General features: G+C 36.1%; 1 protein-coding gene across 1 annotated transcript; it reads left to right on the top strand.

Moving 5' to 3' along the window:
• The first annotated feature begins 2,018 nt into the window (after nucleotides 1–2,018).
• Nucleotides 2,019–11,159, top strand: LOC140837227 (zinc finger protein BRUTUS-like). Its single transcript, XM_073203306.1, has 14 exons — nucleotides 2,019–2,382; nucleotides 4,049–4,258; nucleotides 4,752–4,946; nucleotides 5,025–5,353; nucleotides 5,712–5,934; nucleotides 6,225–6,393; nucleotides 6,496–7,722; nucleotides 7,857–8,028; nucleotides 8,118–8,336; nucleotides 8,417–8,554; nucleotides 8,941–9,175; nucleotides 9,270–9,329; nucleotides 10,503–10,574; nucleotides 10,662–11,159. Exons 1-14 carry the CDS (start codon nucleotides 2,098–2,100, stop codon nucleotides 10,791–10,793), a joined length of 3,666 nt encoding a protein of 1,221 aa, XP_073059407.1. The 5' UTR covers nucleotides 2,019–2,097; the 3' UTR covers nucleotides 10,794–11,159.
• Nucleotides 11,160–23,944: the final 12,785 nt, after the last annotated feature.

Here is a 23,944-nt window from a genome sequence, read left to right as displayed (position 1 = left end):
TTTTTAATGTAAACTCTGTATTTAGACATGTTTTTAGACCATTCTCTATACATAATACTGATTCCCAATAATGAAAACGTTTTGATGGAGCAAAATTAAATTTTATAGTAATATTGTTTAAATAAAATAATTATATAACACATGTGGATTTTTTATAAATATGTTTTTATTTATAAAAGCTTTTATTATCACCCTTCCCCCGTAACCAATATTAAAATATTTGAAATTTATATAAATAAATAATAATTATGAGCAAATCAAATATGACCTTGTGATAAGGTGACAAACAATGAACCTCCCTAGTAATATCGTATCTAGGCACGTATAATTGACCAATTAAATTATAAGGGATAAAAATTACACAATCACGCAAAGTATAATATAAAAAATGACCTTTTCTCACTATAGTTTTAAAATAGCATACGAATTACTCATATACACGTGCTACCACGTCATTGTATTTTTTTGTAGAATTAATAAATAATAAAAAAAATCCACACAAACATGTGCCCGGAAAATAAGTGTTGATTTTACATATTTAGATATAAAGTTTTAAATTAAAACTTGCTCAAATACTAATGCATGTTTATTTCAATGCATGGACTTTTACTACCCTTTGATAAATTTTAACTTCAAATCATGAATCTCGATAAAAACATTAAATTTTAACTTCAAATCATGAATCTCGATAAAACATTATATATATATATATATATATATATATATATATATATATATATATATATATATATATATATATATATATATATATATATATATATTGAGTCTCATGTGAGATCGTCTCATGGATCTTAATCTATGAGACGGGTCAACCCTACCGATATTCACAATAAAAATTAATAATATTATCATAAAAAGTAATATATTTTCATGAATGACCCAATATATATATAATGACATAATTTATTATTTTAATTGATTAGTTAATTCTGATTTATATTCTAGTGCCCAAGTGCTTATCTTTGATTATTAACTACTAGTTACTCTACACACATGGATTAAAGTGAAATTTAACAAATTATGGATGGACTAAATTGATATTTGAATGGTTGAAATAAAAAAATAATAAAATAAAGTGTGTGCTGAAATTTAAAAAAAAAATAAAAGTGTAATATTAGTATCATATAAGGGTAAAATTGAGAAAAAAAATTGGTGTCTATTATCATGTCCTCACACTTAATAATATAGTATAGAAATATAGATAATATAGATAATAATAAAGATTTTCATTCATACTAATCAACATTCAAATACAAATTATTTTATAAATTTTCACATATAAACATTCTACTATCTCCATTTTCACTTACAAGCATTCATAAATAATTTTTTTTATGAAACATAGACATAATTCTCAAAAAAGGAAAAAAAAAAAGAGACATAAAACTCCATGTCTTCGGACGATAAATAAAAACAAATGTTTCTATAATTTTTCTATTTAATTACACTTCTTATTTAATCTATATTATCATAATTTTCATTAAATTATAAATTTGAAAAATCGGTATCATAAATGAAATTTTAAGATAAAAACTTGTGTGAGACAGTCTCACGGGTCGTATTTTGTGAGACGGATCTTATATTTGGTTCATCCATGACAAAATATTAATCTTTATACTAAGAGTATTACTTTTTATTGTGAATATCGATATGGTTGACCCGTCTCAAAGATAAAAATTCGTGAGACCGTCTCACAAGAAAACCACTTAATTTTTAATAAAACATAAAACATGCACATCATATTCTTAAAAAAAAAACATATACTAAAACATGTACATCATATTATATATATATAAAAAAAGCATTTACATCACATAATTATGATTCTCACACCTAATTCTCACACACCAACCACGGATTTCCCCTCTCCCCTCACGCGCCACGCACACTCGACGAAGGCCATATCAATCCTATGACGTGGACATTTTAGCCACGTCATCCGCCTCGAGTTACACCCGCCACGTGTCCAACTATAAATTGCACCCCATTTATCCCATCGCCATTTCGACTCCAAATTCCCAAAGACAGAGAGAGAAATTCCCACGCTTCTCTGTGGTGATTTTATGGTATAAATACATGGCCGCGCCTGGGATTCAGAACGGCAGCGTCTCCGTGATGGCAGTGGCGCAGGCGCCGGCTCCGGTGGAACAGAACGGGAACTCCTCGGCGGAGCTGGAAGCTTCGTCGCCGATTCGGATTTTCCTGTTCTTCCACAAAGCGATTCGGATGGAGCTCGATGGCTTGCACCGAGCTGCGATGGCCCTGGCGACGAATAGGAACGGCGGAGACATCAGGCAACTGGTTGAGAAGTGTCATTTCCTGAGGTCGATTTACAAGCACCATTGCAATGCGGAAGACGAGGTTTGTGCCTGTTGTTATCATTGTTATTTGTCGTTTGTGCTAGAATTGGTTGGTGTTTGTGGTTTATCGTGCTTCAATTAGCCGAGTTTGTTGTGTTGGATGGATAGTGTTAGCTGGTTGTCGTGCTTGACTGAGCTGTGTTTGTAGAATGTTCGGTAAGACCAACTTGAAGAATTCTAAGCATTGTTGAAGATAATTTTAGCGTTGGAGTGTAGGTATTGTTTTGATCGATCATTGATGCTACGTTACTATATTTCTAGAAGAAGAAGTTGATGAATTGGAGATAATTGAATCAATAACTTGATGTTTGGTACACCAATTGGTACTGATTGATAACACCATCTGTAGGATCTGTGAGTTGGAAAGCTAAATTATTACGGAAGTTCAATGCATGTTTGAATTACCATAAATATTTCCTTGTTAAAACTCAAATTAGGGAATTCAATCTGTACGAGTCTCATTTTGTCGCGGTCCTTTATTGCGCACTTTATTTCGAGAAGCACTGCGGTTATAAAAAAACGTATGGGAAATCATTTTTTTAATCGAAAGTTTTTATGAATGTATGTATTAAGCCACTTCCATGTTGGACAATATGTTTGTCACTGTCTCACTTGCATGAATTTTCTAATCGGAGTATCTCCTGTTTATAAAAAATTTCTGATTGCATATGTCAAGAAATTACTGATTGCATATGTCAAGGTAATGTTTCATGCATACATTAATTTTTCCAATATCTTATTCTATCTGCTATTCTCTCATCATTTTGATGATTCTTCCGGATGATTTGGTATAAAGATTCTACTTCAATTAGTAGGGGTCATTGAACTTCTATGAGTTTTGATTACTGTGAAGCTGACAAAGTAAGTTGAGCGATCTCAAGTGTTGGTCAAACAAACAAATGCTAAGTGACTAAGTCACCAATTTCTTAACTAACTACTTTTAAAGGCATTGTTTTGCACTTTTGCTTATATTTTGTAACCGGTCCATCTGTTAAGGTTGAAAAACTTTATACTAGTTGGCGTATTTTTTGTCGACTATGGTTATTTTGCAGTTCATATTCAGGCATAGGTTCATGTCATCCTCTAGACTTTCTGCTTATCAAGTTTACATTAAAATAAATATTTTCCTCTCTGTTTGTTATCTTCTTTGAAATACCACAAGCATCTTATCTGTAAGTTGGGCGATATCGTAAGAATGGATTTTAAAATATAATCATTGTAAACTGGCCACACCAAGTATCATCCTAGTCTTCTTATTTTCTTATTAGTAAGCATAATATCATAGGTCAGCATGAATGGTTATAGCTTTCTTAGTTTTCCTAGTGTTAGGAAAAATGTTATGAGTTAGCAGGAATCTCATTTGCATCTCTTTGTGTATGTTTGCCACAACATGTGTAATGAAACACCCACCATGTTGGGTGAAGATATACGCTGAGACAATCATTAGCCACACCTTAAATAACAAATTTTTGAAAGCAAAGTGTTTTCAACGTGTTAGTAATTCATTTTTGCTTAAAAATAAATTAATATTTGTTTTATCATTGGTCTATATTTTATGTAAAAACCAGTGATTGGGTTAGCGCGTCTCTCTTTGAGAAGTTGTGTGCCTAGCGATGAGGCATGCACCATATTAACTATGAAATGTTCATTCGAATGGGTGGTGGCAGGTTATCTTTCCTGCACTTGATATCCGTGTGAAGAATGTGGCAAGAACTTATTCCCTTGAGCATGAAGGGGAAAGTGTACTTTTTGATCAGTTGTTCACGTTGCTTGAGAATGAAGCCGACAATGAAGAAAGTTACAAGAGAGAGTTGGCTTCTTGTACCGGGGCCCTTCAGACATCGATTAATCAGCACATGTCTAAGGAAGAGGAACAGGTTTTTTTATTCTGAATTTTTCGAGTCTTGTGCATACTCGTAGTAAAATAGTTTATTCAGAAAATCTCAGCAAGCTCTAAAAATATCTGTCTATAATTTATGTATGCAGCAGCTGCCTTTCTTTGAGATGAAATATTTTCATCCGCACATTTAGTTTGCTAATTAACACTCTGATAGAAAACCTACCAAAGAGTTTCATTTTATCCCTGGAAAACCCGGTCGCAATTCTTAATAAGAGGAGGAAAATTAAACATTTTGGAACTAAAGGCCTTATTATCTTTTATGGTTATATATCATGCAAACACACACACCTGTCTACTTGGACTGCACTATGACTAGACTAATTGGCTTGTTTTTTTCCCGCATTATCATTTTCTTAAAATCAATCATGGGCCTTTCATGTTTGCCCTTCTTATTCTATGCTGGAACATATTGTTTCATTGGAAATTACTTTGATTAATTGGAAATTACTTTGTTTCTTGTGATGGGGCAGGTCTTCCCTTTGCTTAATGAAAAATTTTCATTCAAAGAGCAGGCATCACTAGTGTGGCAATTTTTGTGCAGCATTCCTGTGAATATGATGGCAGAATTTTTGCCATGGCTTTCATCATCAATTTCACCTGACGAGAGACAGGATATGCGTAAGTGCTTGCACAAAATAATACCTGATGAAAAGTTGCTTCAACAGGTAGGCACTTTGAGTGGATACATATGCTTAAAAAGTTTTTAATGCTGCTCTGACTTGTCGAGTTTTTTCTTTTTGAAGATTATATTTAATTGGATGGATGGGGTAAAGCATAGCAGCAAGCGTAAACGCTGTGAAGAAGATTATAGACATTCTATGTCAACTGGCAGTCCGACAAAGGATAAGCACTGCAATTGTGAATCTTCCCACACTTCTGAAAGATATAATCTGCTGTCGGAGTCTCTCTATCATCCAATAGATGACATATTGCACTGGCACAAGGCTATCCAAAATGAGTTGAATGACATCGCTGAAGCAGCTAGGAGTATAAAGTTAACTGGAGATTTTTCTGATCCATCTTCCTTCAACCGAAGGCTCCAATTTATAGCTGAAGTCTGCATTTTCCATAGGTTATCTTCAATCTTGTTGCTTGCAATTCGTTTTAAGTTCTTTTTTTATATAGATGTGGGAAGCAGTGGCAACGCATTTTCATTAGCTAAATTTCTTAATTCTATTGCTCTAAGTCACAATCTTCTCTGTGGGCTATTTTGTTTAATGATCTAGCAATCACATTAATGCTTCTAATTTTCTCTCTCTGCTTTTTTTTGGAGTTGGCTCTTTCAGTCGACTTATCAACCTTGGATGGAGGAACCAAAAATGATCTTAATAAAATTTGTAGTCTAGCCTTCCTTCTAATATGCTTGCCAATTTTGCTGTATACAGCTATTGATTAACATTGATCTGCATGCTCTTTTACTTTTTGTGCAGCATTGCTGAGGACAAAGTTATTTTCCCTGCGTTAGATGCAGAACTATCTTTTGTCCAGGAGCATGCAGAAGAAGAGAGTGAATTTGACAAATTTAGATCCTTGATCGAAAATGTTGAAAGCGCTGGAGCCAACTCATCTGCTGAATTTTATTCCAGACTATGCTCGCAAGCTGATCATATTATGGAGACAATAAAGAAACATTTTCACAATGAGGAAACTCAGGTGAGTGATGAAGCATGTCATGAGCCTGTCCTTGTTCGTTTCCATATTCTGCATTGTTGTATCCACACTGTATTTAACCAGTCAGCATGCATTGTCAAGGAAATTAATTGTATCAAAAGATAGGAAAGCATGTTCAAAGATCCAACATCTGGTGTGCTATTCCTGTATCACCTGATGTATTTGATCTTTTTAACGTTCCAACTTAAATCGATGCAGTCACAAGCTGAAATAAGCAAACATTAAACGTCCTTTGTATGGATATGTACTTTACTCATCTTGTTATGTTATAGGTTCTTCCACTTGCACGGAAGTATTTCAGCTCTGAAAGGCAGCGAGAGTTATTATATCAGAGTATTTGTGTAATGCCACTGAGATTACTTGAATGTGTCTTACCATGGTTGATCAGATCTCTGAGTGAAGAAGAAGCTCGTTGTTTCCTTTACAACATGCACATGGCAGGTTTAGTGTCAGCTTCCTCATCTATCTTGTGAATTCTTTTATTGGTTAAGCACTGATGTAAATCAAAAGTGATGCATAGAGTTGACTTAATTGTTATTGCAGCTCCAGCATCAGATACTGCATTGATTACTCTGTTCTCTGGTTGGGCGTGTAAAGGTTACCCAAGAGGCATCTGTCTCTCTTCTTGGGCAACTGGTTGTTATTCTACAAAGGATTTTAAAGAAAGCCAAGAGGATGCAATCAAATCTTGTTGCCAGTGTGCTTTTTCAAGAATGTGTAATGAAACCACACCTTTTGATCAAGCAGTCAAGTGTGAAACGGCCTCAAAGCCTGAAAATGTAAATTTTCTGCTAGAAAGTAATGGTTGTAATCTTTCAGGAACAAGATCCCAAAAGGTTTCTCTTGCTAACCAGTCTTGTTGCGTTCCTGGTCTTGGCGTCGATAACAATAGTCTAGGAATGAATTCCCTTGCCTCAGCAAAGTCTATGCGCTCTTTATCTATGGGTCCTAGTGCTCCTTCTCTCAACTCCAGTCTTTTTAACTGGGAAACTGAGACTAGTTCCTCTGAAGGTGGGCTTACAACAAGACCTATTGATAACATTTTTAAATTCCACAAGGCCATTCGAAAAGATTTGGAATTTCTGGATATAGAATCTGGGAAACTTAGCAACTGCGATGAAACTTATCTTAGGCAATTTAGTGGTAGATTTCGTCTTTTATGGGGTTTATACAGAGCTCATAGTAATGCAGAGGATGATATTGTGTTCCCTGCCTTGGAGTCAAGAGAAACTCTACATAATGTTAGCCACTCATACACACTGGACCACAAGCAGGAAGAAGAATTGTTCGAGGATATTTCATCTGCGCTAGATGAGCTTTGTCAACTTCATGACCTTTTAAATGCTAAAAATTTGGCCGATGATTTGTGTGAGAGATTCTCCGATTCTTCTTCTCTGGCTGATACCTTGAGAAAATATAATGATCTGGCAACAAAGATTCAAGGCATGTGCAAATCCATTAGAGTCACTTTAGACCATCATGTTATCCGTGAAGAGGTTGAGCTTTGGCCGTTATTTGACAAGCATTTTTCTGTGGAGGAGCAGGACAAACTTGTTGGGCGGATAATTGGCACAACAGGTGCAGAAGTGCTTCAGTCAATGTTGCCATGGGTAACATCTGCTCTTACTCATGAGGAACAAAATAGGATGATGGATACATTGAGGCATGCGACCAAAAACACTATGTTTAGCGAGTGGCTTAATGAATGGTGGGAAGGGACTCCAGCTGCATCTTCACAGTTATCCACATCAGAGATTAGTAACTCGAAAGGTAATTGTGCTGCATTTATCAGTCCACTCATGTGAACTTTCATTCTTGGTTTACAATTTTGTTCGTGCTAGTGAGATGCACATTACAACCGCTAGCAATGATTTTACCTTACAAGCTTGAATTTCGTGTCTCAGAATATGAGATGCATGAATCCATGGACCACAGTGATTATAATTTTAAGCCTGGGTGGAAAGATATATTCCGGATGAATCAAAATGAGCTCGAATCAGAGATCAGGAAAGTCTCTCGGGATTCAACTCTTGATCCAAGAAGAAAAGACTATCTTATTCAAAATTTACTGACCAGGTTTTGGTTTCTTGCACTTTTGACTTCTGTTTTGTTTTCTTGATATGATAGCATGTGTTACTTACTCCAATCACAATAACCTTTTTTAGTCGGTGGATCGCATCTCAGCAAAAAAACTCGCAATCAAGTAGTGAAGCTGAAGATAATGATGACTCTCTTGGATGTTCACCGTCATTTCGTGATCCAGATAAACAGATTTTCGGGTGTGAGCATTATAAAAGAAACTGCAAGCTTCGTGCTGCTTGCTGTGGAAAGTTATTTGCGTGCAGATTTTGCCATGACAAAGTCAGTGACCATTCAATGGATAGGTAACTCTTGGAAATTGGTTAAATAATGAGCAAAATATATTTTGTTCCTGAACATAGATTGATGTATTGTTATCTTTCAGGAAGGCCACATCTGAAATGATGTGTATGAATTGTTTAACAATTCAGCCAGTTGGACCAATCTGTACGACGCCATCTTGTCATGGGCTATCCATGGCAAAGTACTACTGCAGTAGCTGCAGGTTCTTTGATGATGAAAGGTTAACTTTTATAAGAATCCTATTTCTACTTGTGGTGTAGTATCACTGTTTAGGTTCTTTCATATGGAAGTATGTCATGGCTTTATCATGGGTAGCTAAAATTCTTTTAACGATGCTGCTCTTGAGAAAGGGGGGGGTTCCGAATATAGTAGATTGAGTTCTCGCTTGATTATCTCAGGATATCTTGGCTTTAGAATGTTAGAAGCTTTCATTAATACTTGTTTTGTCCAGAACCTGCTTTTTTTGTCTTTATTTGTCTGTATATGATCGTACAAATATGAATATGTGTACTATAGAAATTCAGTATGACATTGAAATGGTTAATGGCAATATGATGCTAATGTTTTAGATTTAAACAGTTATTATCAATTTCTTTCTTTTTGCAGGGATGTGTATCACTGTCCTTCGTGCAATTTATGCCGCGTCGGTAAAGGACTTGGTATAGACTTCTTTCATTGTATGACCTGTAATTGTTGCCTTGGCATGAAGGTATTGGACCACAAGTGTTGGGAGAAAAGTCTCGAAACTAACTGTCCCATATGCTGTGATTTTTTGTTCACATCAAGCGCGACAGTGAGGGCTCTTCCCTGTGGTCACTATATGCATTCTGCTTGTTTCCAGGTCTTGCCTAATCTTCTTTACTTGCTTCCCTTGGGTTCATTCTTGGCATTTGTATACCATTACAGTAACACTCTCACTTGTATTCACTTTCCAGGCATATGCTTGTACACATTACATCTGTCCCATCTGCAGCAAGTCTATGGGAGACATGTTGGTAAGAATGAGTAATTTCTTCAATTGATTCGTTGTAGGGTTGTAGTATGAGTGGATACTATCCGACAATCATGTCGTTTTGAATGTTGTCTCTGACAAGTAGTTTTTTCGAGACACGATCCGTCGCCGTATGATGCATGTTACTTGTTGCATGCGTATTAATTCCTCAAACTTTGGTCTTGATGTAGATGTGAGTTTGAATTGGTGGTGATCATTTTTATTCAACCGCATACTGGTGCAAACATTTAGATGTTCGATCTTCATTATTTTGGCTTTTTTGCTGAGGGGGTGGGGTTGGAAGGTGAGAGTGGAAACCAGTTTGTTTGGGGTCGGCAGGAAACTGTACTAGAAGGTTTTGATGAATAGAAAGTTGTAAGTAACCTCTTATATTATAGGTTTACTAATTTGATATCATTAATTTAGTCGAGAGCCAGTGGCTCATTCATCCTCAAGTATCACAAGTCATGTTAATTGTTTCTTCCATTTCATATGACTAAAGAAAAACATCGCTCTTGTGAGAAAGGCTTATTAGTATTGAGCCATCTCATTTTATGCTCCATGTTTTCATCTTTTCTTTTTGCACCCCGTTTCAACTCTCTCTCTCTCTGAGATGACCTTTATTTACGCATTTACTTCGGGTTAAAAGTGTAAACAGATTGATTTTTTCGAGTCAACTCGAAAGATATTTGATTCGTATTCAAAATTATCGAATTCGAGTCGAAATCGAACATGTTTGAACTTTTTTTTAGCCAAACTCAAGCTCAAATTATTTTATTCGAAAGTTCATAATAGTTCTTGAGCTGTTCGCTAACTTAATATTAGTAATTATTAACATAAATAATTATGTATTAAATAATTATATGTCGAGCTTTTTTGAGTTTTATTTTTGAGCAATGGTTCAAATAGGTTCGTCAAGATGTTCAAATTTTTCGATCCGAATTCGAGTGAAATTTTAAACTATTCTAACACGAGCTCGAACATATCTATGTCGAGACTTAAAATTTTCTTCACATTTGCTTCGATGCGATTCATTTACAACCCTAATTTTCGATGAAACGAACTCACAATTAAGTTAATGTTATCATTCACAGTTGGTTCTGGTTCATGAATCATGATATTTTCTGAGGTACATAAAGAATTGTTTTACGGAGTCAGAGCTGTTTCATCTATGCAGGTCTATTTTGGCATGCTTGATGCTTTAATGGCTTCTGAGGTCCTCCCAGAAGAATACAGGGATCGGTGTCAAGTGAGCATCGAACTTTACCTAAAGAACTCTTTATATATCAACCATTTTCTTGATAAACAATCAAGTAAATCGGTATCCATGTTGCAGGATATATTATGCAACGACTGCGACAGAAAGGGAACAGCGCCCTTTCATTGGCTATATCACAAGTGTGGCTTCTGCGGATCTTACAATACAAGGGTAATCAAGGTTGAACGATCGCCTACTTGTTCATCATAGTTGACACTGAAACAATTCACTTGTGTACAAATCGGTTGGTGCCTGGTGGTATCACGCCCGTCCAAGCAGGCGATCATACTTCTTGATGAGTTTGTTGTCCATTTTCTCTCATTCTCGAAACCCGAAGTAAAACACGCTTCAATCTGTTTGAGATCTTTCTCGTGTTTAATTTTTTTTTTGCCGATATTCCTTCCACGCATATAGAAGAAAGTAAGTCGAGGACCTACTACTATGTAAAAAAAAAAAAAAGAGTTGCACTATCAAATGAATTTTGACTTCTACATTGCTTTGTCAATTCAACACTATAACTGTACTGTATTTTACCAGGTACTGATTGTTATCTGAGTACCATTTTAGGTAGTGCTTTTCGATGGTGCAGAACACTTTGGTTTATGCATGTCTGATTCTTTAACCCGATCCTTTTTTTAATGCTTGGTGTTCGAATCTCGTATTTTTTTTTGGCATTTCAATTAATAATATGTGCAATGAATGCATTTCCACAAATGTTTCGAGGATATATAAAATAAGGGATCCACGTGTTTGGCTGAGAAAACAATTATTTTCGAATTGTCTCGATTAGCTTAGTAAATGAGTATGGTTTAATCTCATAGTACGCTGCCTTCAGTTTATGTTCAAGTGTTTCAAAGTATTGGGAGTAAATACATTTGTCTCCCTAACCATAGCTTTTGGTGATGCAAAATGTATAATATATGAATGATAAATGTGTCTGGATAACATTATGATTTATATATTTAATTTTTTTATAAATTATTATCAATTAATGTATAATGTTTGCACGAGACTGTGCCTAAAAATGTTCCGAATCTAAAAGTAATCGTGGCTTAGCCTTAGATCGCCTTTAAGTTATTTAATTAAAAGTGGTCGATCCGTCTTGTATTTCAAGAGAACTGGCCATGAAGGAGAGACCTGTCGTTGTCACTTCATAGGTGGCCATGAGGCTAACTCCAGACAAAATTATTTAAAGGGTTTTTTCTATTTTACTCCTCCAATCTATTCTTGATTATCGTTTGGTCCCCACTGTCCTATGTTACCAATTGCATTCTTTGTCTCTTGTAGCGATAAAAACCATTTTAAAACGTTTAAATACGATTAAAAATATATTAAACATGCGCCCCTTTAACTTATCTCTTACATGGGATTGTGTGAAGAATTGTAGATGATCTATCGGAACTTTTAGATTCACATTTTCTGTTTATTTATGCGTTAAGAAGAATTCTTCGTTTGGTCACCATCTATGAGGAATTTTATTGTTTAATATTTTCTCAGAGTAGGTCTCATGTGAGATCGTCTCACGAATCTTAATCTGTTAGACGTGTCAATCATACCGATATTCACAACAAAAAATAATACTCTTAGCATAAAAAAGTAATATTTTTCACGGATAACCCTAAATAAGAGATCTGTCTCACAAATATGATCCGTGAGACCGTCTTACGTAAGTTTTTGTCATTTTCTTTTTATTGAACTTTATGAAAATTTCGATAAATTGATATGGAATTATGAAACCATAAAAAAATAAGAAAATCTAACTAGTAAAGGGATAAAAATTTTTATTTCTTTTATTTGATATATTGATTATAAAAATCTATATCGATGAAATTTTACCCACTAGTATGGTGGGATTTGGCCGGGTTTCTCGGCTTAGGATTTTTTCCCGGTCAAATACCTAAAACGGGGTAATTTATTACAATCCAAATCCATCCAAATGTAGGGAAAAAAATAACTACCGACTTTCGCTACTCGAAAAATTTCGGATAGAGTCAGATACCCAAAATTTCAGGCAGAGAAACAACCGAAAAAAACAGATTCCTCCATTTTACTGGTGAATGGTACTTGGAGTTTGCATGTAAGGTCCCATGTTAAAGAATTTTTTAAAAAAATTTGGCCTATTTAATTATTAACTCGGGTACCATGATTTTTAAAAAAGTCGGATCGGGAAACCAAAAAAAGGGGCACCAAATTGAATACAAGAATTTTTTAAAATTAAGACCAGCTCAGGTCGGGTATGATAATGAACAAAACGCCCGATGCTCCCGTTAAGAGTCTTAGAGATTAAAGTGTAGAATTATGTTTGGATCGATAAATTTCAAATCCATATATATCAACTGTATTCAAAATATTTTAATTGTTTAGAGAGTAAAGAACATAAATTTCAAATTCACCACCTACATGTTCAATAATATTTCATGTTAATTAAAATGAATTTCTATTCATTCTACTATGTATTAATAATGTTTAACAGGTAAAATATAAATTAAAATTTGATATATTGTTTCGTTACAAGCAATAAAATTATAATCAAAATCTGTTAATTTTAAATCACTATCTCCAAACATAGCCTAAATAATTTAAAGCGCCACACTTTTAATTACGAGATGGTTTGACTTATGTCACACTATAGCTTCTGGCAATACAATTGGATATAATTTAGACAAAAATATCATAAACTCCTTACATGTAACCAACTACCAAAGACAAATGGACGCAAAATCACATGGATTCCTTGATCAATGGATGGCGCATGTGCTTATCTCCATTTCTCTAAATTTAACATTTTTATGTATTATCAAATATAGAAGAAATTTGCTTGAGTTAAATATGCAAGTGAAGATAATACTCTTAGCAGCTCTATGCCCTGGTGGAATGTACCACACAATAGTTTGGGGGTTATATGAACGAGCGTTTGTCAATTTACAAAAAATTATACTGATGGTAATGGTGCATCTCAATTCTTTTAAATCGTATAGCAACGCAAACGTCACATTTCGATTACTCTAACAAGTAGATATAATTATTGCACAGCAACAAAGGTGAAATTCTCTGGGAGTGACCGAGAAATCCGTTCGAAAATGATACAAGTGTTGAGGAAAATACACTGATGCCCCCAAGGGAACCCGGGCCCGGGTATAGACCCTGACCCGGAAGGTTCTCGAACTCGGGCAAGATCAGAACGGGGAACAGATATCAAAGTGCAATTACCTTCAGCGACCCGGTGTGAAAAAAGGATCCCGGATCTTAAAACGCCCGGGGAGTAACCAGCCAGTACCCGGGGTAAAAACTTCCCTGCCCGGGAAGTACCTCAGAGGCACCCTGGTGGGAAACACCCGAGATAGGAACACATTCTCTCCCTGATCACCACGTCTTCCGGACATCGCAGAACCCCTTCTCCCATGTTCCATGACCAGGTCAGCTCTTAGTACGTGGCCCACTACTTTGCAACACGAACTTCGCGGGCAAGTTATCTACCTGCCTCATCTATAAATACCCCCTGTAGGTACTACAGAAATGTAACTCTTCTCTGGATACTCACAAGCACTCACAAATATTCTTTTCTCTCTAAGTTTTCCTTTGCGTGCATATAAACCACAAAATACATCATGCTAATTGGATGCAATATAACAAGCTATAAAATCTACTGTCATGATAAAAATAGGCTATAATAAAAACTATTTTGGCACTCTTTCATGACACAACACCTTATGCCATCAAATAAATATAGCCCAACGTAGTTTTCGTATTATCTTGCAATCCCATAAATGTATACCAAATGATCTCAAACTGATTTATCCTCCGATATATGAACATGTAGTTTTTTGTTTTTTGTAAATATCGTTTGACTGCTTTCCAATACCTTACTCCTGAATTACTTAGATATCTCTCCAACATTCTTGGCACATACGCAATATATGGACGTGTACAAACCTGAGCATATGTAAGGTTCGAAAATTTAATTCACGTAACCTGAATGCATGCAATCTAGGATTTTATTTAAATTATATGTTTTATTATTTTTATGCACTTTATGCATAATTATTGCATGATAGGATGCATTTCATGAAATTTTAAAAGTTCATGTATTAGGGTTTCTAGATACATTTCGTGCTCGAACAAGGAACAAAGATCGGAGAATTATCAGGAAAATTATTTTATTATTAATTTTTATTAACTAATGTAAGATGTTTTTAATTTAATTTTTTTTCAAAAAATGAGTTTTGTTGGGTATTTTTACCCTGTCAGAGCATATTTTTCAGCGATACATAAATTTTATCGAAACGAGGTACTTTTTGAGAGTTTGGGTATTATTTTCAAAAACTTGCCAACACGAAATATTTTTGGGAGTGCGTTTGGGCTTGAAGGTCTTTAAACAATAATTAATGGCCCATTAGAGTTTATTATATTATTTAATTATTCCCCTAAACTCCACTAACCTAAAATCATTCCCATCATCAGCCGACACCTCCCCTCAGCAACATTTTTTCTCGGTTTTCAGCACCCCGTAGCAGCAACCCATCGGCCAATCACCTTTCTTGCTAGAAAAATTCTCTGGTGCTTCCCCGACATTCGTTCTTCGACGTATTTGCGTAGAATTCTTCAAGGCACACTTGTATTTTCATTTTCTCTTCATACACGTCTTACATATGCTGATTTTAAAATATCTGTATGAGAATTCTGTGATCTACATCATGCTTGTATTTTTAGAAGAGTTTGACATGAAAAATTCGGTTTCTTGCATGATGCTCACGTTTCTTGTATTGGTTGCAAGGGCTGATATTTTCGGTATGTGCTAAGGGTTGTACACAGTGTTAAGAGCGTGTCTTGAGGCTGATGTCAGAGTTTAAGCAGGTTGAGCGAAGGGCTGTGCGGCGCTTTGCTGGGAGACAATCTCGTGATGCGCTCGGGTTGGATGCTCGAGTGTATGCGTGTAGCTGGTGGCGTAGTGAACCATTTCGGGCCGTGGACAAGACCCTGGTGGGTCGGAGTCATGGTCTAGGGTGGTCGCTCACTGCTGGTAGTGGTGTAAGAATGGTTGGAACCGTAGTTAATGTAGGAGCCACATGATGCTTTGTTTGAGGTCTAGCTAGGGGTTGTGCTTTGTGTCTCGAATGGAGTTTTGTACCTGGCTTGTTTCGGTCTAGTAGGGTCCCAGGGTGGTCCAGGGGAGGTTGGATATGAGCTGGTCCATTCGGTCACGTGTTAGGAGCGAAGTTATGGAGAGTTTGCACCTAGGGTTTTTCGATTGAGGCTTGACTGAAATTTCCAGCAACTTGAGGCCTGTTTATCGGGGGTCTTAGTGGGCTGGAAAATGTGGTTTAGAGGCTGGTGGAATGTATTTTAGGCCTGCTTAAAGTTGGGAGAAATTTGGTTAAGTTTCGAGTCGATTCGAGTTAAAACTAGGCCCAGTCCAAATTTTAAAACGAATCAATTAAATTTTGAAAAGGGCTCCAGTTTACGTCTAAAAAGTACTTTTAAAATTTTTTTGGGATGTTTTAATGAGTTTGGTAAACTTCAGGTCGAAATTTAGAGGTCTAGGGGTAAAATGGTCATTTTGGGTTTTCGGGGCAAAATGGTCATTCTGCACACGAGTCGAGATTTTTGTCCTGGCAGCGCCCTGAGCATAAATTTATCATGTTTCAAATGATTATGCATCATGATCTTGATTTTTAAGATTGTATGGAATTATACGTTGCATGTTTGGTTTTAAGAAAAAATTCATATGTGCATGATTTTTATAAGTGATGAAAATGATGATGTTTTGAATGATGAGAATTAATTGTGGCTATCGAAGTATATGTAAATGCTTAAGATGTAATGTAATGATGATGATGAGGCCTATGCACAGTGGATGGATAATCTTGTCACTGATTTCCGACAGCCGTCGGGTACCCCGGTTCTGTGTATGATGGATCCACGTAAATGATGATGATGTACGATAGTTACCTCTAATGAACTTAATTAACTAAATGATTTGATGAATGATTAATGATGAATGATGATTAACGATGAGCTGTTTTGACATGTTACAAATTCATACGACACATTTACATTACGCTTTTTAATTAAGTTCATGAAATATATGTTGGTTACAGATATTTTTTACTACTGTGTGTCATGTATATGTACTTGCTATTTCTGCTACAGGCGTGTTGAGTCTTTAGACTCACTATGCGTGTGTGATGCAAGTGAGCTCAATATTGAGGGGACTGGAGGTGCTGAACTCTGGGTAGGCAGACCTGGTGAAGCGACACGGCCCTAGGACCTCATGTTTTCCGCATATTTATGATTTTATGAGTTGAGAGGATTTGAGTATTTTTATATACACTATTTTATTTCATTGATGGATATTAAGATTTTTCTTGTTTATGTTTCCGCTATATTTTTATTGGCAGATACTTATGATTATTTTTAAATGATATTTTAAATATGACTGCATGCATGCAAGATATTCAAATGCTTATTTTCAAGATATGAGCTTTAAAAAAATATATTTTCTCATTTTAAAATAGTAGACGTTACAGCTGGTATTAGAGCAAGGGTCCTGTATAGGGTTGTGCCGCCTTCAGCTTCTACAGCTCAGTCTTCCAACCTCAAGTCTATAAGCTTTTATATTTTAAATGATTTATTGTTATCACCTGCATGTATTCATGATATATGATTTACGAGGATTTTCAGTGCATGTTTAACTGCTTTTATGATTTAAAGAATCTTTATTTTGAAAATCTAGATTAATTGCATGATAGGTTACGTTTATAAATTGGACTGTATTCAGATATGCCTCCCAGATGCGACCCCAGTGTTGACAGACAGGATGAGATTCCTGGAGGTGGTAGAGGACCACTACCACCACCGCCTTTGGATGTAGTCACCCGAGTTCTGGAGGGTATGGCTAGGATTCTGGAGCATTTATAGCAGGCTCCTAGGCCGCAGGTGAAAGTTTTTAAGCCGTTCAAGGGACTTAACCCAAAGGAGTTCGGGGGCACTACTGTTCTGTTCATAGCAGAGGGATGGATTCGTTCACTAGAGCTGCATTTTGAGTACCTTCAGATGAGGGATGGCAACCGGGCCATGTGCGCCATCTATATGTTGAGAGACGATGCGTCCCTTTGGTGGGAGGGAGCCGCTCATGCTGTGGACTTGGCTACCCTTACATGGGCCAGGTTCAAGGAGTTGTTCTATGGGAAATACTTTCCAGCTGACGTCAGGTGCCGCCTGACGAGAGAGTTTATGAGTCTCTGCCAGGGGGACTCATCTGTGAACTCCGCAAGTTCAACATGGGTTGCCATTTTGTGCCCATGATAGTGAGAGGTGCCGATCAGAAGCTTCGGCAATTTTTGGATGGATTGAGAACCACCCTTCGCTGGGATTTCATGCTGATGAGGCCAGCAGGTTATGACAAGGCCACCGCCTACGCTTTTCAAGCAGAGCAGGCTCTGTGGGATATATACTTTGAGATGCAGAGGAAGCGGCATTAGACACAGTCCAGTTCCCAGCCTCAGAAGAAACAGTTCTCAAGGCCACAGAGACAGCAGAGGCAGCTGAAGCCCCAGGATCAGTTTAGGAGGCCTCAGCAGCAGAGACCTCCTTAGGAGCCAGGGACGCCTAAGCCAGATGACCGACAGCCATGCCCAAATTGCAATAAGTTCCATGTCGGCAGGTGCTTGTGGGAGACCTACAAATGCTTCATTTGTGGACAAGAGGGCCACAAAGCAGCAGACTACCCAAAGAACAAGGGCCCTACTACTGGCCGAGCATATGTGATGCATGCCGAGGAGGCCGAGGCAGAGCTAGATTCGACATTGATTACTGGTAACCCTTGCGTTTAAGATTTTACTTTTTCGCATGATTGCATGGATTTTATGAATGCATGAGAATTAAATATATGGGATTGATAAATTAGAACAAATTAGGGTGCATGTTCGACCTAGATGGGATTAAGAATTTAATTGTTTTAATGATGAATGTCAGGTCTTAATTGTAATCACCAATAAATTGAGGACTTGATGGCTAAAACTCGGGATTTTTGGGTGCACTTTTCAAACGTGAAGGGGGCTAAATTGTAATTTTCGATCATTTGAGGATTAATTCGAATTTTTGGAAACGATGTTTGGGTTAATGTAGTGATTTTGTTTTGATGATTTTGGGTTAATTGATGATAAAAAATTCTTTAAGTTCGACACTATTAGATTTGATGATATGTTTTGTCGTATGGAGGATATATATTGCAGGTGTAGCCATGCATGCTCTACTAGAATCAGGGGCTACACATTCTTTTATATGCGAATCTTTCGTCAAGCGAATAAGAATCATGCCAGTAGTGATGGATTCAGGGTTCAGAGTATCGATCCCATCCAGGGATCAGATGTTCACCTCTTAGTTAGTGAAGAAATTGGAGTTTCGGTTATAGAAGTATACAGTACACAGATTTATAGTGCTACCATAACAAGAGTTCGACATCATCTTGGGTATGGACTGGCTATCTTCCGATGGAGCAGTCATAGAGTTTCGGCAGAGGCCGTGTCTGTCCGAACGCCCAGTGGTAGGCCATTTGTTTTTGACTGCAGCAGTTGCCGCACGTCATTTCCTGCATGTGTGCGAGGAAGCTTATCAAGAGAGACTGCCACACATTCTTGGCCAGCATTGTGTCAGTGACAGAGGCAGTCAGTCAGAGGCTGGAGGATGTGGATGTAGTCAGTGAGTTCTCTAGTGTTTTCCCTAACGATGTTTCAGGCGTTCCACAAGACAAAGAGGTGGAATTCTCTATTGAGCTCATGCTAGGGATTATACGTTGGTGTGTAGCTGGTGGCGTGGCAAACCATTCCGGACCATGGACCAGACTCCGGTGGGTCGGAGTCATGGTCTAGTGTGGTTGCTCACTGCTGGTACTAGAGTAAGAATGGTTGGAACTGTAGTTAACGTAGGAGATGCAAGATGCTTTGTTTGAGGTCTTGCTAGGGGCTGTGCTTCGTGGCTTACATGGAGTTTTGTTGTAACGCCCAAAATTCGACGATTGTCCTCACTGTACCAGTAGAGTCTTTCCAGCGTGTTTATGTCCTCACTCATACGCACCCTAGGAAACTTCTCAGGGGGTCACCCATCCCAGAATTGCTCCAAGTCAAGCACGCTTAACTTTGGAGTTCTTATGTGATGAGCTACCGAAAAGAAGGTGCACCTTCTTGATAGTAGTACATATCAAATCTTTTAAACCCTCCTCAACTTCACAGTCTCATACCTGAACAGTTTCGGAATCCCTCTCCTTCCGATGTAAGATCGGTACATTCATGTTCCCTCCGCCTAGAAGCATGCCAGGTGCCGCTCATTGTCCGTGCAACCTCATGGCACTGTCGATCACCTCCCGCCCTCTTTGACCCCGGGCCTCACATGCCCACCAACTTTCGCATGGTTCTTCCCCGAACCACACTGTACTCGGAGAGGTTGGGTCTGATACCAACTGAAACGTCTACCTATTTAAAAGTGCGGAAATATTTTTTTTATTTTTATTAAAAAGCTCGCCATTACATAATAACATTTAAAATACTCGTATTTATTTGGCAATAAACATTTCACGGTTTAACCAACAACAAACGTAAACGTAAATGAGTAAAAATAGTAATATCCTCAACGTATATAAAATGTTTAACTCCTCTCAAATTTCATAAATAAATATGCGGAAAAATCGTGCATGTACGAGGCTGGATCGATAAACTTTCATGCATTATCATAAATATCAGTATACTATCAGTGTGTATGAAGAGAAAAGGGTGATACATGCGTGCCTGGTAAATGTAAAAATGTGAGAAGAATTTGAAGAGAGGAGCGCAGGAGATTGGTTTATTGAAGAAGATGCTATGCCGATATTTCCTTGAGGTTTCTGTTGAGAGAGATTGAGGGGAAGATTGTATTCTGAATGGGGTATCGGTTGATGGGTGGGTAAATAAGTGTAGGGTAGGTTTAGGTTTAGTTTAAGTGTAGTTTAGGTTAATTAAAATGTGCACTAATGGGCCTCAATTAAAATAAAAATGGTTTTAAGCCTAATAAGCTTAAAATTATGCCCATTAAATCCAAACACACTCCCAAAAAAATATTTCGTGTTGGAAAGATTTTGAAAATATTAGCCGAACCCTCAAAAAGTACCCCGATTCGATAAAATTTGCGTACAGGATAAAAATAAAATCATGCGGGTAAAAATATCCAATAAATCCCATTTTTTAATGTACTTAAAAACACCTTAAATTAATTAATATAAATTAATCATGTATTAAAAAAAATTCTGATAATTCTCCAGTCTCCGTTCCTCGTTCGAGCGCGAAATGCAACTTAAAAATCTTTAATGCATGAACCCTTAAAATTTCATGAAATAAATTATACCATGCAATAATTATGATTAAAATGCATAAAAATAAATTAAACACAATTTAATAAAATAAACAAGAATTTAATGCTTTAAAACAATTTAATAAAATACCAAAAAAATTTAATAACTTGCATGCATGTGGTTCACGTGGACCTTCAGATTTTCGGGACGTTACAATCTACCCCCTTAAATTAAATTTCGTCCCCGAAATTCGTTTATCCTCGATAAAAAAAAAGTTTAGACTCATAATTTCAATATTCCAATAACTCACGCTTCCGCTGCGCCAGTCTGATAGAATAAGTGTTAGGCCGATCTTATGTTTTCTCTATTCTAATTAAATTGCCTACTCAAATCCTCGTTTGCGAATCACAACTTAAAACGATTTATGGTGACTTAGTTCTATTCTACTATGAACTCGAATTTTGACTTATCTCACAATTCTTCATACTAGAGATGAATGTCCAAACTTATCGCACCTTACTTTCTTATACTATACTCATAATGTCCATCGACTTATTTCATTTGTATTTATGCAGTTCAACCTAAGAAACCTTAGTACAAAAATTTACTGATTGATTTATATCCTTCGTATTGCACTTAAAAGTTAAACTTTACCTCAACCCCATAATAATATTAGTCTGAGATCCTTGAATCAAATCTTTGTCTTACTACACCTAACTTACGTAACTTAACTATTTACAAGTGCATCCCAATATAAAATTGTTGCAAATCTTAATCCTCAAGTAACGTTAATCCATAAAACCTAAATATACAATATTGATCTTCTATCTATATTTTAAAGTCCTTCAAGTCCAAATTACGTGCTTAAACTGTTTTTTTTCCAATTACAATATAGCGGAGGCCTAAGACTCTGGATTTTCCTCATTGGAACAAATGTCGCATTCTTATGTATCATTAATGCTTAATTAATTCTAACACATAAACTTAATAAGTTATCTCAAGGTAGGCTTAGACTAACTCTAATAAAGCAATTAAGCTTATAACCCACAGAGTTCTAGAATCCCAATATCAAGATTTTAGATTTCTCACTCGATAAGAATCTTAATATTCATTCATTGGTAACCTATGCTGAAAACCACAAATTTGTTTTCACCCAAATTTTTCGTACGAACACCTAATTCATAAACTTAAAATTTAAACTTAAGCAACCCAAATAGTATTAGATAACATAATTCCAACACACATATCCACTTAGTCTCAAGTTTGTGAATGACTTTCAAAAATTTCTCAAAACAAGGTGTCTACCTCAATTCTTAAATGCGTTTATTTATTAACCTAACCATCAAACATATCCAACTTCTTAGAAAAATTAAATTCTAGCAAAGGTATAGTCTAACCGTTAAAATCATGACTAAAACTTATGGCACATCAAACTTAAATTCTCAAAAATTTGCAACTCAATGTCTACTCTTATAACTTAGCTAACCGATCAATTCTAACTTAAATTGTCATCACTTTAAAAACGCTTAAATTTTCAAGCCCAAGATTGATTCATCCTACAATGTCCTTGATTACCATTCTTATAACATTATAACTCAGGTATCTAAAGGTTCTAAATATCTATCAAGCCTAAATCACCGATCATCTAAACCATTAATTTATCTCTTATTGCTAAATTAGTCTCCAAATTCTTTAGAATTGCAACATTAATTCTTAATTTTCTAAAAAATTATCCAATTTATCCTTAATTCCGAAAATTCAACAATCAGCCATAAGTTCTTGGCATTCATAATTCCATTTCATTGGTTTCTCGAAACATAAAGTTCAATAATTTTAAGCTTATTAAACCCAAAAATAAATTCTCATATCCTCGAAAAATTATTTATTTTACCTAAGTGTTCCTCAAAAGTTCGAATTTACTCCTCAAAAATTTCAGAATTTGCAATTTGGTCCTTAAAGTTCTCGAAGACTACAATTTTGGCCATACAACTCTTCGAAATTTGCATTGTTGTCCCCATAAAATTTTGACTTAGCCTCATTAAACCTTAAAATTCTCGAAACTAAGAATTTAATCTAAAAAATTTGGCTAGTTAGAAAATAGTCCCTTAGAATTTTATTTTTGCAATTAGGTCCTCAAATTATGTGTTATTACAATTAGGTCCTTAACATTCTCAATTCATACAACTCAATCCTTAAGTCCAACTAGATAGAGCATGCATCCTAAATAAATTCTACATTTTTATACATCTAAAGATCTTCGTAGACTTCGAGTCATTATTTCTTATATGAAATCCTCCAAAATTAACTCGACTAGAAACCACGAACCATCAGTAATTTCTTAGAAAATCTACAAGTTCCAAAAGCATTCATAATCTTCATGACTAATTCGGGACCCAAAAGTAGGACATCGGTACTTACAAACCAAAAATCAATATAGAAAAATCATTTCTAACCTTTCCTAATGCTCAATATAAAAATTCTTATTCATGTTCAATTCCACCACAAAGCCAGTATGCATGAAAATCATATAATTTCTCATTTCATGTCGTAACATGCATAAAAATTTTAAGGCATCTAATATCAAAACATAACTGCAGATAAACCTGTACATTAAACGTATATCATGTAAACATGCATGTGATAGCATTAAAAACATTTAAAACCTTTAAACTCACAGACTTGAGGCTTGAAGACTGAGCTGCAGAAGCTGGCGGTGCTACAACCATATACAAGACTCTTGCTCTGATACCAACTGTAACGCCCCAAATTCAACGACTGTCCTCACTGTACCAAGACGAATATTTCCAACGTGCTTATGTCCTCACTCACACGCACCCTAGGAAACTTCCTAGGGGGTTAACCATCCCAAAATTTTCTCAAGTCAATCACGCTTAACTTTAGAGTTCTTATGTGATGAGCTACCGAAAAGAAGACTCACCTTCTTGATATGAGTAGTACATATCAAATCTTTTAAGCCCTCCTCAACTGCACAGTCCTATACCTGAACAATGTCGGAATATCTCTCGTTCTGGTGTAGATC

The sequence above is a fragment of the Primulina eburnea genome, chromosome 7 (assembly GCF_022965805.1).
Source record: "Primulina eburnea isolate SZY01 chromosome 7, ASM2296580v1, whole genome shotgun sequence".
NCBI lineage: Eukaryota > Viridiplantae > Streptophyta > Magnoliopsida > Lamiales > Gesneriaceae > Primulina > Primulina eburnea.
The sequence above is the reverse complement of the archived record's forward strand: the minus strand, read 5'-3'. Positions and strand labels throughout refer to the sequence as shown.

What these genes read in the sequence shown, in the direction of transcription:
- LOC140837227 (XM_073203306.1), top strand. Translation starts at nt 2,098, where the DNA reads ATGGCCGCGCCTGGGATTCAGAACGGCAGCGTCTCCGTGATGGCAGTG. An exon ending in ATTCAAAATTTACTGACCAG is followed by an intron (nt 8,029 to 8,117) that starts GTTTTGGTTTCT and finishes AACCTTTTTTAG; the next exon opens with TCGGTGGATCGCATCTCAGC. An exon ending in AGTGACCATTCAATGGATAG is followed by an intron (nt 8,337 to 8,416) that starts GTAACTCTTGGA and finishes GTTATCTTTCAG; the next exon opens with GAAGGCCACATCTGAAATGA.